Consider the following 13,798-nt stretch of genomic DNA (forward strand, 5'->3'; position numbering starts at 1 on the left):
AATTATTTTTCCAGGTCCAAAAAAGTTCTTTTTTTTCTTCTTTTTTTTTAAAAAAAAACCCCAAAATTGAAGGATATAATACAAGATTTTATGTCAATTTTTTTACATTTTTTCAAAAAATGAACTGAGTTCGTGGGGTAACCCTTGGGGTCATGTAAGGTTTTTTGAAACCATAAGACAATTTTAAATATGTATATAAAGTACCAAGAATGAATTTTATTTCAATTTTAAAATTCATGAAATATAAGTATAATGATGTCAAGTAGGTTGATTATAATGATGTCATGTAGGTTGAATATAATGATGTCCTAAAAGTATAATGAAGAGATGTAACTTGCCTATAATGATGTTATATGAATTTAATGATGTTATTTAAGTATAACATATCATATATTCTAATTATATTTATAGTGATTTGATGTCAAAATTTAATGTGACTTCACAATAATAATGCCATAAAAGTACAACGATTCATAAGTAATGTCAAATGACCATAATAGTGATGTGATGTAACTTAACAATAGTAATGAAAAACGACACATATTATGATGTAACTATGGATAATCATACTAATACTCTAAACATCATATCACAAGCCTATAACCAAATATCAGCCATCACTGGGGATAAACAGAAGGATCCATAGTCACTATTCTTTAAGTCTGTTTATACACCATCTAATGTAGAGACAGAAGCTACAATTTCCAGTTCAAATCACAAGAAACAGTGCTATTAACCCACTAAAACCAATTCCTGCCATTTACTCAGAATGTAGTCCTAATGTTCCTATAATTTTATACACCTTTCTCAGGCTAGTTACTTTCTTTGATTAATATTCTACAGCTTATCTGCCAATGGGGGTTCAGTTATTTTCCCCGGGAGATAATATACATACAGAATTTACACGTTAAACGACGATACAGATGCACTGATTAGTCGACCCAGCAGACGTGTACTACCGCAAAGAAGCCTATTAAAGAATACTAGATTCACATCCCTATGCTAACATCTATTCAATGAACATAATGATCTGTCGACTAGGATTATAGTTGTGGCCTTTCTGGCAGACCAGAGATTTCCTTCTCAGCAAAATATAGCAGCCTTCTTAGTCTTAACACCATGTCACAATGAAAGGGTAGTGCAGTACGTCTCTCCAGATATGCTGGACTCACTGTCAACCAAGATAAGCCATGGAGTTCAGCCATAACAGACTCGAGAATCGAATGAATCTCAAGCTCATACTCCCTGACATCAGAAATAATTCCCCTTCCTGCTTGCTTAGGGAGTGCTCTGCCCAATTTCTCAGTAGGAACGCCACAACCACCATAGAAATCAACAAGACTAACTGAAAGAACTGAAGGCCATTCTTCCTTTATTTTGTTGATATCTTTTTTAAGTGTGGGAACAGCTTTGGAGACAACAAAACCTGTTGAAAGTGGAATTGCATAACCTTTACTGTGAAGGAGATGAGCCAGAGGAGGGGATTCAGAGGTCAGGCATGTTGGAAGCTGAAGAGGGAAGGGAGTGAGGAAATGCATACTAGGAGAGGGGATCAAAATGTAAGATGCTGATGTAGAACCAAGAGATCTAACAGGGGTAAATCCTTCAACATAATTCAATGAACCTGTGATGCCACTACCTTGACTGCTCCCTGCAGCAAAATCATTTGTTCATAAATTAAGGACAACTTATTGTATTGGAAACAAAAAGATTTCATTCAGTAACAGAGCAAGCTGACATTGCTATACGTCTATATATAAGAGATAAAACATGATATAAAAATAGATAGTTAAGGTACCCTAATGAATTCTTTTATATTTCCTCAATCACTACATAGCAATTGTTTTAGGAATTGTCATTACAATTCAAAATATAGTAAATAATGCGTGTATGCCTCTACTCAATACAAAATTAACATGAAAAGGCTGTTAGTCTCGACAGTTATTCTATTTTCTAAGTAACGAGCATTTAATATCAATGCATACTTTTGTCTTTAACATTTTTCAACACTTAACTCAGACAAGTTATATGACTGCATTTTATCATGTATAAATTACTAAGGATGGTTAAAGGAGGAAAATTTCATGAGAATAGAGAGCTCTGCCGAGGAGTTGCACGTCACAATTTCGAATAAAATTAAGAAACTATTCACAAAATTTTAAAAATAAAAAATATACTTCAGGTCAAAACTGAGGGTGGTGGTAAGAGAATCACCTACCCCCAAACATATGTTGAATTGTAGATGGTGGGGCTAAAATTAGTGGCTTTTTAAAAGTCAAAAGGCGAGAGGGGGAAGGTAAGGGAATCTACTACCCCCAAGCATATGTAAATAATGGGGCACAAACGTAAAGTCACAAGGTGAGTTTTCCACCATTTCCACCAAACATGCTTGCTTACAAGCTTAAAACATAACCATTTTTGGGAAACTGAAATATATTTCCACTACCTAGTGTTTCTCTCTCCTCATCAAATGGGTCACTCTAGATATCTTTCTCTATCTTTCTCCTCTCCTAAAGATTGTGCATAGTTGCAACTAAAGGAAAACAAAGATTAAAAGAGTTTGAAATTCGATGAAACTCTTGAGAATTGACATAATCTTATAGAGTGATACACAACTCAGTAATTATAATATCGTAACATTTGGATTTCATTTTTTTTTTAATTGTAAATGGTCCCTAAATTGCCGAGATGTTTACCATGGTCCCTAAATTTACAAGAAAAGCTTCTAAACATTTGCACATGACCAAATAATACTTCATTTTTTTTTAAATTGTAACATTTGGATTTCGCGATATAGACACTTAATTCCTTTGACAGCATTTTGTGATTTATATTTTAGAAAAAGTAAAAGTCATGTGGAATCTTGCTAGATTTGTCTTGATATACATTTTAAAAATAATTTTATTTATAATATGTATTAAAAGACAATTAAAGATATTAACTGTAAGGTATTTGCATTGGCAAGCATGAAACTCTCAATATCGCAATTAATATAAAATAAAGTACATACTTTGTGTATTTTAATTATCATATACGGTAAGGACATCAGCAGCAGGCAAGAGCAGGAACCATAATTTAACAGTTTCACAGCCTGATATCACTAACATAGGTAAAGTAGCCATTTCTTGCACATCAAGGCAACAAACGAAAAAGAACTGGCAAGAGAGGGAATTACCAGTAGAGACATCAGCATGAGAGACAAGGTGTAAAGAATGGTCAATGGAAACTGAAACAAAGCTGATGCTCTGAACCCACTGCAGTGATCCTCTTGAGCCATCAACTGCAGGCCCGCCAATAAGCTGCTTTCTACTAGTAGTTTTCATAAAACCAGAAGATTTTGAGTGAGGACTATACAATGGATTTGGGGATGAAGGTAAGCTTCTTTCAATTTCCTGCTGCTGCAGGGAAGCTCCGTTACTGTTTGTCGGCATACCATCTGGAGTGGTTCGGCGTAATTGCAATGGCCATTTCTTAACTTCTGACCCGCCAATAGAATAGAGTGCCTTTTGCCATTCTGTTCAGACATATATCAACTTAAGATGTTAGTTGAACACAAGACCAGTGCGAGAGCACCAACACTCCACAACTAAATTGTGTCAACACATAAATCACTAAACATGATAGGAAAAGAAGCAGGGAAAAAAAAAAAGAAAAAAAAAAAAGATTGGCTGCATAGAGCCGTGGAAGTGGGATGAAGTCATAGCCAATCGTACTCACTTGGATGACCAGACTTCCAAGCTACATTATAACCCTTCTTTCTCCAACATGATAGTCTGACACCATGACCCAAAGAACTTCTGCAGATGCGCAGAAGAGGTGCAAGCATATTGATCCAAGATTTACCACCAGACCGCACTTTAAAATGCCCCTCAAATACCAACATAAAGGTCTTATTCATATAATATACAGGGGCATACATATAACGCTAATACAATTGAGACCAATTGGTTAAATATGGTCGTTCAATTCAGCTAATTTCATTCTATTCTGCTTCCATTTCCAATTATCTAATGGTGATATAGGGGCAACTAAGCCGCAATCTGTAAGAAATTAACATCACGTTTATGAGGCAATATATTAGAACTTTAAAGACCATAAGAAGGATAAATTAGCTAAACTCGTGGAAAGATTTTGCATGTATACCTTGGCATTCTAGCTCGTAAAAGCACCCAATCCGTGTAATGACAAAATCTCTTGCTCTTGCCACACCATTATCAGGAGTGGCACAGGCCTGCAGTAGCTGGCAACCTTGTTGAAGAACTTGGACGAAAATGTTCTGCATGCCTTTTGTATCCTGTCTACTACTAATACCACCAAACGGGAATATATGATTATCCAGCAGTTCTCCCCTAGAATCAGTCCAGATGCACACCAGCCAACGCCAATCTTCAGTCCAACCATAGCAACAATGCAAGCTTGGGGACGATCTCAGAAGGCCAGATCCATAACTATCTCCTTCAGATCCATCAAGTTGGGAGCTGGGTACTGTATCCCCACAAAGTGTTGAATTCTGCACAAATCCTCCACTGCTATCATCTGTAGCCACATTACCAATGGGTGTAGGTGATACTCCATGCTCCGCTGAGCCCGGTTCAGCCAAAATAAAAAGTGGTTCAAACATGTAATGAGCCTGCTCTTGAAATAAAGCATCTCCACTCCGGTTTGCATCACAACTTAGTCCCCCGGCCCTTGCAGTCTGCCATGAATTATCCCAAGTTCCAGCTCTCATACCAGGATCAAACTCACCTTCTCTTGATAAGGACGAACCCGAAAAACGAGAACCGACACAGTCTTTCCACATACCCGGAATCGGATTAGCCATGTTCACCAGCATGGATGAAGATCTGCCAGAGAAGGTTGATGACTGGATAAATTCATTGGATGATCCTCGTAATATACGCCTGGCTTTGTTGTAAACAGTAAAAGCTATCTCTTTGAACAAAACAAGTTCATTGAGACTCGGACTTGAAACTCGAAAGATAGCATCTATGGGAACAATTTGCAAGACTATCCTTGGAATACTGAACCCAGAAAGCGTGGGAATATTTGATATGGACGCTTCATCAACACCAGCTGCGTGGTTTAAAGCTTTCGCCACCTGACTATGCAAAATGGCTCTTTTGTCATTCTCTGTTGAGAAAAATACTGACGCGACAGCAACTGAAGATTCAACAATGGTTTGGAGAACAGAAGTTGGATCAGGAAACGGGCACACAACATAGATCACCTGCTCCATATAGCAACATAGAATAATGTCAACTGACTTAGCATGCACAAAGGCCACATTTCCAAGAAACGTAAAAAGAGTATGTCATGTATATTTGGCAATTGGCATACAAGAGAAAGAATGATTAGAACTATAGTGTATATGTGTCAGTTTAACTAATGCTAAGGTTATATGTGTTAAGACTTGAGGATATATATGGCACAGAAGTGTAGAAATAAGGTTCAAAATAAAAGTCGATACATTTATGCCAACTAACTAATTAATAAGATTCTCAAAACACAGATACGATTTCCAAAGATTTCCTAGACCACATTGAGAGAGTGAGATATCTTGTAATTTACGTAGAGGCCATCAGAAATAGCAATCGAAATAAGTCAGGATAGGAGTTTCCATATAGGAATTTTTTCAAAGAAAGGACCTAATACAGACTACAGCCAGTCTGTGAAGGACTACATCTAAGTAGCATTATCTTTAGCACCATCTATGACACTGCTAGAAACATTGCTCCATCCCCACCCCCACCGCAGTGTTCTCCAAGAACAGTAGGATAAACAAGCAATAAAACCTAGATACATAATTTCTCCCAGTGATAGAATGACAATTTGTGAGCTAATTTTCCTGAGACAAGACCCGGTTATGGATCAAAGGTATGTGGAGGACTTTATATAAGAAACAATATCTCCAAACAAGTACTAAAAGAAAGTGCAATTAAACAGTTGACATTTTCCCTGTTACAGAAATCACAGAATAACATTTGGCAAGGGTTTTTTCTTTTTCTTTTTCTTTTCTTTTTTTTTTAATAATGTTGATATACAATGACATCAATTACTAGTATAAGGTTTAAACATTTTAAAAGGATTGTTTCTTTGCTTTACTAGTATTGTACTCCGTATATTTGAATCTTTTCGCTGGTAAAACTAGTCCACATACATACAATGTCCAATGATCTTTTTTGAATGATAAATCTAAAAATATATTACTTACAATTATAATAACAAGAGTAACATAAAATACAAAATATTCACAGATGTAAAACATACACCAAAAAGCCTTGACTAGATACAGTACAGAATGTCTCATTATTTACCAAAGTAACAATCTTCCAATGATATATTTATCACCCAAAGCCTAACAGGAGTCGAATATTGGCAAAGGGAAAACTGAAAACAACACCGGAACCTTATTTCAATATAAAAAGGGGGGGGGGGGGGGAAGGTTGGCTACATCTAGAGTGGTCATTCACAAAGATCCACTTCATTCACTTAAAATGTGCAATGATGACACTTTTCACATATGAGTTTACAATATGATATAACAGGTTAAATGAATACAGGTCTTAAAAATTGAAAGGAAACATCTTTGTCAAAAAAATTGAAACGAAACATCATGTCGTTATTTGAAATCAAAAGAACAGTGCAATACAAGCAATACGAGATAAGGCAATTGCAAACCAACAATTTTTTCATGCTTGGCACCATCCGAGCAAAAGATTGTTACCAAAAAATAAAAACCTTTGTATAATGTAGATCAAGAAGATATCACTTACAGTACAGGAACTATTATTTCCATCTTTTGCATTTGTAGCCGAACACAACCCAAGTTGTAAAGTTTTAAGAGCTTTTGCAAGAGACCTAAGATAACTTGCAATATCCCAACTACTTGATAAAGACAGATAAAAGTCACTTATTGACCCAATACCAATACCGATACCAGAAGCATTGGTGCTTTCTACCTTCACTGATTGGGGGATATCAAGCAGAACAAAACCAGAAGTTAAACACTTCCCTGAGTCTACATCCATTTGATTCCCAACAGCAAGCGGTGAGTGGCTCCCCAATTTGCACATCTCATAAACTAGACAGAAGAAAAAATAAATTATAAAAAGTATTGATCCTATCCTCAAGCTTAAGGGCAGGAAAATCAAAAATACAAAAAAATTATTACACGTGTAAGTAAACGGTATGCAGGGGTCTAAAAGCAAGCAAATGAGATGCAACTATTTTTCATAATTATACATAATTTTAAAAATAGCTTCCAGTAGTTGCGGGCAAGTGATGGTGTTCATGATAAGCATAAGACTACACACATCAATCCATCCCCCGGGGCAAGACAGGAAACTTTTTTTGAGGCACAATACACTTAGGGATAAGAGCCACATTCACTTGAGTAATAAGTATGATCGATCGATTAATGTCAAAGGAATGCGTATTGGTCCAATCTTCATTTTCCTCCTCTAATTTCTGAGTTGGATTAGAGAGGGAGGATATTTGTACAACCTCCTCTTTCATGTTTAAGTGAAATAATATTAAGAACCTCAACAAATTGGAATTACAATTATTATCTCCCAAACACGAATGTTTCAGAAGTAACATACCCAAACATGAGGATATCTATATATTACAGTCAAGTAAAAAAAAAGATCAATCAAATTCTCCAAAGATAAGGAAACAATAAGCCCCGATAACAAAATACCTTAACAAGCAGAATGACAAGACGAATAAGGTACACCATCATGGCCAGTGTTACTCCAAAGACTTGGCAAATTAATATTTTCAAGACACGGACACCCTGTCCTTATTTAAGACATGGGTATGGGGACAGGGAACGAGTAAAAGAATTTGTTTAAAAAAATATAAAAAAAATTGAAGTTTTTTCAAAAATAAAAAAATAAAATAAAAAATGAAGTGGAAAAGTCAAAGTAAAATATGTCCTACAATGTTATTGGGATAATATCAAATATGTGAATATTGTTATTGTGATATATTGTGGTTATCTTAGGAAGTTTATCTTTACAGAATATTAGGGTATGCCTCCTAAGTATATATATTGATGTAATGTGGCCGTAAATGATATATGAGAAATATACAGAGTATTGAGATGAACTTTGCTTAACATGGTATCAAGAGCTTAGTTAAGATCCGATTTTTTTTCGTACGTATAATTTTCATAATTTACGTACATCTGTGAATTTCAATCTAAAAAAAAAAAAAAAGCAAATTTTTCCTTCATAGATGACTGGCAGCTCAAGTTCAGGGGGAGATGGGGGAAAAACCAAGGTCGATATGATCTATCACCTTGGATCCAGTGATGCTCCAGGTAGCATTATTACTCCGATTCTGCTTCCGGGTGATAATTATGATGAATGGGCGAGGGCAGTTCGGACCTCGTTGAAGGCTAAGCGCAAGAATGGTTTCATTGATGGGTCTGTCGAGAAGCCGATTGCTGCTGATAAATTGGGTGATTGGGAAGCCGTTCATGCGATGTTGGTTGCTTGGATTACAAATACCTTGGATCAATCGGTGAGGGCTACCATTGGTGAGTACGATGATGCTCAGTTATTATGGAATAACCTTAAGAATAGGTTTTGTGTTGTTAGTGGTACTCGTGTGTGCCAATTGAAGAAAGTTTTGGGAGATTGCAAGCAGGGCACGAGTGAATCAGTGGCGGTTTACTTTGGTCGTCTGTTCAAAGTTTGGGATGAGTTGCTTGCATATGCTACAGTTCCACTGTGTTCGTGTGGGGCTTGCAAATGCAACATTGTTGCTTAAGTGGAGAACATCCGTGAAGCTGATTACGTTCATCACTTTTTAATCGGCCTAGATGATGCTTATGCCTCAATTAGAGGGCAGCTTCTAGCCCAAGAACCTCTGCCTCAACAAATAAATCAAGTAGAGAGGTTGCGTGGCCCTGATCCTTCTATTTCTCGTGACAATGCTGTGGCTTTCAAGGTGTAATATGATGGTGCGTCAAAGCAGTGAAGCCGTGACACCAAGGACAAATTGTGTGCTCATTGCAACAGGGAAGGCCACGAGGAGAGTGATTGCTTCCAGATTATCGGCTATCCCGACTGGTGGGGAGACCGTGGGAGAGGTGGCAAAGGTGCAGCACGTGGTGGCTCTGTGGCAGCGAGAGGTGGCAGACCTGGTCGTGGCAGAGGTGGCTCCAATACAGTCAGGGCAAACAAGACCACTACCCATCCCACTAATCAGCCCACGCAAGGCTCAGCGAATTCTGCTGATGTTGCTGCTCTTGCGGGGGTGTCTTCGGAGCAGGTTCTGCAGCTATTGGATTATCTAAAATCTGTGACACCCAAGCTACATGGTAAGGATAGTTCGGCATGGATAATTGACACTGGAGCATCAAACCATGTAACCTGTGATTTATCTCTTTTGACCAATGTGACGAATGTGACCAATTGCCCAGTTGGTCTACCAGACGACAAATATGCCAATGCCTCCCAAATTGGCACAGTGACCTTAAAAGGGGGTTTGATGATTAAAAATGATCTTTTTGTGCCGCAATTAAATTGTAACTTAATTTCGGTAACGCAATTAAGTGATGAATCGAATTGTTCATTACAATTCACTAACAATCTTTGTGTTATACAGGACCTCATGAGGAGGAAGGTGATTGGAGCGGGTAAAGGCGTGAATGGACTTTATTTTTTTCGTGGTTTTCCTGAGGTGAAGGCATTGACTGTGAATGGTGGTGATTCCTTGGAGTTATGGCATCAACGATTGGGGCATCTTTCAGAAAAAGTTCTTCGTTCTCTTCCCGTTGTGAGTAGTTTTAGTAAAAGTATTAAAAATAAACCTTGTGATGTATGCCCCCGGGCAAAACAACATAGGTGTAGTTTCCCAAGTAGCAACAATAAAGCTAGTCGTAGTTTTGAGCTAGTTCATTTGGATTTGTGGGGGCCCTACAAGACACCTTCGTCTTGTGGTGTTCACTATTTTTTTACTATTATAGATGATTTTTCTCGTAGTGTGTGGACCTATTTGATGAGTAATAAAACAGAAGTTGAGTTTATGTTTCTTAGTTTTGTTGATATGGTCAAACGACAGTTTAATCAAGTCATAAAAATAGTTCGAAGTGATAACGCACAGAGTTTAATTCCTTGAAAAATTATATTATTGCTAATGGGATTATTTTTGAGTCATCATGTGTTGGGACGCCTCAACAAAATAGGTTGAGAGAAAACATCAACATATTTTGAATGTGGCTAGGGAATTACGATTTCAAGCTAATTTGCCTTTGAAATTTTGGGGGGAGTGTGTTCAAGGGGCTTGTCATTTAATCAATAGTACACCCTCACGATTGCTTGACTATAAAACATCATTCGAAGTTTTATTTCATAAATTACCCTCTTATGAGTACATTCGGGTTTTTGGTTGTTGGAGTTATGCCCATAATCAAAAGAGTAAAGGAGAAAAATTTGCCAGTCGGAGTAGAAAATGTGTTTTTTTAGGCTATCCCTTTGGGAAGAAAGGATGGAGAGTGTATGATTTGGAGACAAAACAAATGTTTATTTCACGGGATGTGCAATTTTTTTGAGAGTGATTTTCCTTATATTCAACCCGAAATTGACATCTCACCTAAGCCCCGGGTTGTTCCTGTGATGGAAGAGTATGTTAGTGATGATGAATGGGGGTTGGAGTCGTATGCTCAGAGTGGGATGAGGGATGAGAACGCTGGTAGTAGGCAGCCCCTAACTAGCACTGATGACAGGGGCCTTGAGGGCGCTGGCAGCCCGATGATCCCCTCCTGCTCAGCGTCTGATCAGCCCGATGGATTTCCATCGGGCGCTGGTGCAGGAGGTGCAGTAGAGCAGTGGCAGTCGCTGCATACAGAAACTGAACAGCAGGAGCAGCTGCACACCGAGACAGAACAGCACTCCGAGGCAACTCAGTCCCAGCAAGCAACTGATGATGATGCAATGGGAAAAGGGAAGAGGACTAAGATCCCTTCGGTTAAGTTTCGTGATTTTGTAACTCACACCATACGATATAAAAGTCCATCCACATCTCAGAGTTCACTCGCGCCAACTTCCTCCTGTTTATCCTATAGCACATTTTGTCCTATAGCACATTTTGTTGATTCTCACCGTTTCTCTGCGAAACATAGAACATACATTGCAGCAATCACAGGTGGAAATGAGCCGAAGAACTTTAAAGAGGCTATGAAACATGAAGGGAGGAGAAAGGCGATGGCAGATGAAATTCGGGCTCTTGAAGAGCAGGGCACGGGTAGGGGTGTACAAAAATTGGCCCGGACCTGAAACCGGACCTGAACCGACCTGAACCGGACCGGACCTGACCCGGACCTGTTGATTCAGGTCCGGTCCCGGTTCTTAAAAATGCAGGTTCCCGGTCCCGGTCCGGACCCGGTCCAAACCCGGGGTTTTCAGGTCCGGACCTGAAACCCGGGAAAATCGAAAAAAAAAAAAAAAAAAAAAAAAAAAAACGAAGAAAACCAAACTCTGAAAAATTGAAACTGAGTTTTCGTGGACTTATTTGTATTTTCGGTGGACTCATTTGTATTTTTGGTGTTTGAGAATCGGGACTTTATAAACTTTATGTAGTTTTGTAATTGATAATTTTGGTTTGTATGTAATTATTAAATTAAGCAACAAGTCTAAAAATCACAAAACAGGTCCATATGCAGGTCCATATGCAGGTCCAACAGGTTTTGTATTAAAAAAAAAAAAAACGAAAAAGACACAAAACAGGTCCATTCAGGTCCAAACCCGGACCGGACCTGATTTTTCAGGTCTGGCCCAGAACCGGACCTGTTAATTCAGGTCCGGTCCCCGGTCCTCATAATTACCCAATTCAGGTCCCCGGCCCAAACACGTCCGGTCCAGGTCCGGTCCGGCTTTTGGACCGGTGTACACCCCTAGGCACGGGTACTTGCTGACTTACCTCAGTGGAAAAAGGCACTTGGAAGCAAATGGGTGTACAAAGAGAAGTATGACGAGCATGGAAATTTGCAAGAGATTGAAAGCTAGATTAGTCATCTTTGGCAATCATTAGGTTGAAGGACTAGATCTTGGAGTGTTAAAATATTTTTTAGGGCTAGAGGTAGCCCGGAATGCACAGGGAAAAAATATGCGATTGACATAATTACAGAAGCTGGCTTACTAGAGGCCAAACCTACAGAGTTTCCTATGGAACAACATCACAGGTTGGCCTTAGCGCAGGGTGAGTATTTGCATGATGTTGAGAAATATCGTCGCCTCATAGGGCGTCTGATCTATGTATCTGTGACGAGACCGGATTTAGCATATTCTGTGCACATTTTATCACAGTTTATGCAAACTCCCAGGATTGAGCATTGGGAAGCAGCTCTGCGAGTTGTGAGATACTTGAAGAAGAGCCCGGGACAGGGAATTTTGTTGAGATTTGATAGTGCGTTACAGTTGGAAGGGTGGTGTGATTCAGATTCGGCAGTTTGCCCCCTTTCAAGACGATCATTGAGTGGTTGGTTTGTGCTACTTGCTTTGTTCCCAGTGTCATGGAAAACCAAGAAGCAACCTACAGTTGCTCTTTCTTCATCGGAAGCAGAATATCATTGTATGAATGCAACGACTTGTGAGTTGAAGCGGTTGAAACGCCTACTTGGTGATTTAGGTGACAGACATGAACGAACAAAATCCAGTGTTTAGTCAGTCTACGTTGTACATTGCGCAAAATCCAGTATTTCATGAACGAATAAAACATATAGAACCAGATTGTCATTTTGTTCGGGATGCGATTACAGATGGAACGATTATACCTTCGTATGTTCCTACGACGGTTCAGTTGGCTGAAATTTTTACAAAGGCTTTGGGAAAAGCTAAGTTTGATTTTCTACTTCGCAAGTTGGGCATTTGTGACCCGTATGCTCCAACTTGGGGGGGTATTGGGATAATATCAAATATGTGAATATTGTTATTGTGATATATTGTGGTTATCTTAGGAAGTTTATCTTTCCAGAATATTAGGGTATGCCTCCTAAGTATATATATTGATGTAATGTGGCCGTAAATGATATATGAGAAATATACAGAGTATTGAGATGAACTCTGCTTAACAAATATTTTCCACTTTTCCAGGGATAGTAAAGACAATAAAATGATAATAATAGCAAGAGTAATAAAGTACAGCTTTAAAATACGAACAATTGAATTAAAAAAGGAAAAAAAAGTAATGGTACTGTGGTTGTGTAGTACAGCTGTACACAGAATAAAGAGTCTATCACGTGCCATAACCCTCAATTTACACATAAAAAATAAAATATATAAATAAATAAATATTTTTTAAAAAATAAATAAATATTTTTTTTAAAAAAAAAAAAAAAAACTCTCTTAAGCTGCCGACTGCTGTTTCCAAATACTACTCCCAAAATCCGGAGCAAATTCCATACCCAGATCAGTAACGGGTTAGGTCGACCTCGGTATGAGGCCTAAATGACCGTCAGAAGTAACACATATCATGGGTACCCCAACAAAAATATTATTCATATTCTATAATTGAATAAAACTTCATCGACGTCAGAGAACTTCTCCTTCTGCATGTCACTCATGAAAGGTACTTCCTCCGTTTCTATTAACTTTACTAACATTAACTAAATTAACCTCATAAAGTACAAATAGGGGCAACTAAAATGTCATATTACTTGATCCATACTATATTTGGTTAGCTTTTGGTAAACAAATTCACTAAATTAACCTCATAAAGTACAAATAGGGGCAACTTTTGGGGTAATGAAGTAAACCACCAAGGGGCACCAACTACAATTTCTCTCTCCTCT

At 38.1% G+C, this 13,798-nt stretch overlaps 1 protein-coding gene across 3 annotated transcripts in view; it reads right to left on the bottom strand.

Moving 5' to 3' along the window:
* Positions 1–621: 621 nt before the first annotated feature.
* The window catches only part of LOC110695877 (mediator of RNA polymerase II transcription subunit 13-like), a 36,341-nt gene continuing 23,164 nt past the window's right edge, over positions 622–13,798 (bottom strand). For all 3 annotated transcript variants that reach the window (XM_021873103.1, XM_021873104.1, XM_021873102.1), the window contains 4 exons: positions 6,774–7,081; positions 4,144–5,227; positions 3,176–3,514; positions 622–1,651 (listed from right to left, as the gene is read on the bottom strand). In XM_021873103.1, coding sequence (XP_021728795.1) covers positions 1,044–1,651; positions 3,176–3,514; positions 4,144–5,227; positions 6,774–7,081 — 2,339 coding nt within the window. In that variant the 3' untranslated portion in view covers positions 622–1,043. The remainder of the gene's footprint in view (positions 1,652–3,175; positions 3,515–4,143; positions 5,228–6,773; positions 7,082–13,798) is intronic.

The sequence above is a fragment of the Chenopodium quinoa genome, unplaced genomic scaffold (assembly GCF_001683475.1).
Source record: "Chenopodium quinoa cultivar QQ74 unplaced genomic scaffold, ASM168347v1, whole genome shotgun sequence".
Classification (NCBI taxonomy): Eukaryota; Viridiplantae; Streptophyta; class Magnoliopsida; order Caryophyllales; family Amaranthaceae; genus Chenopodium; species Chenopodium quinoa.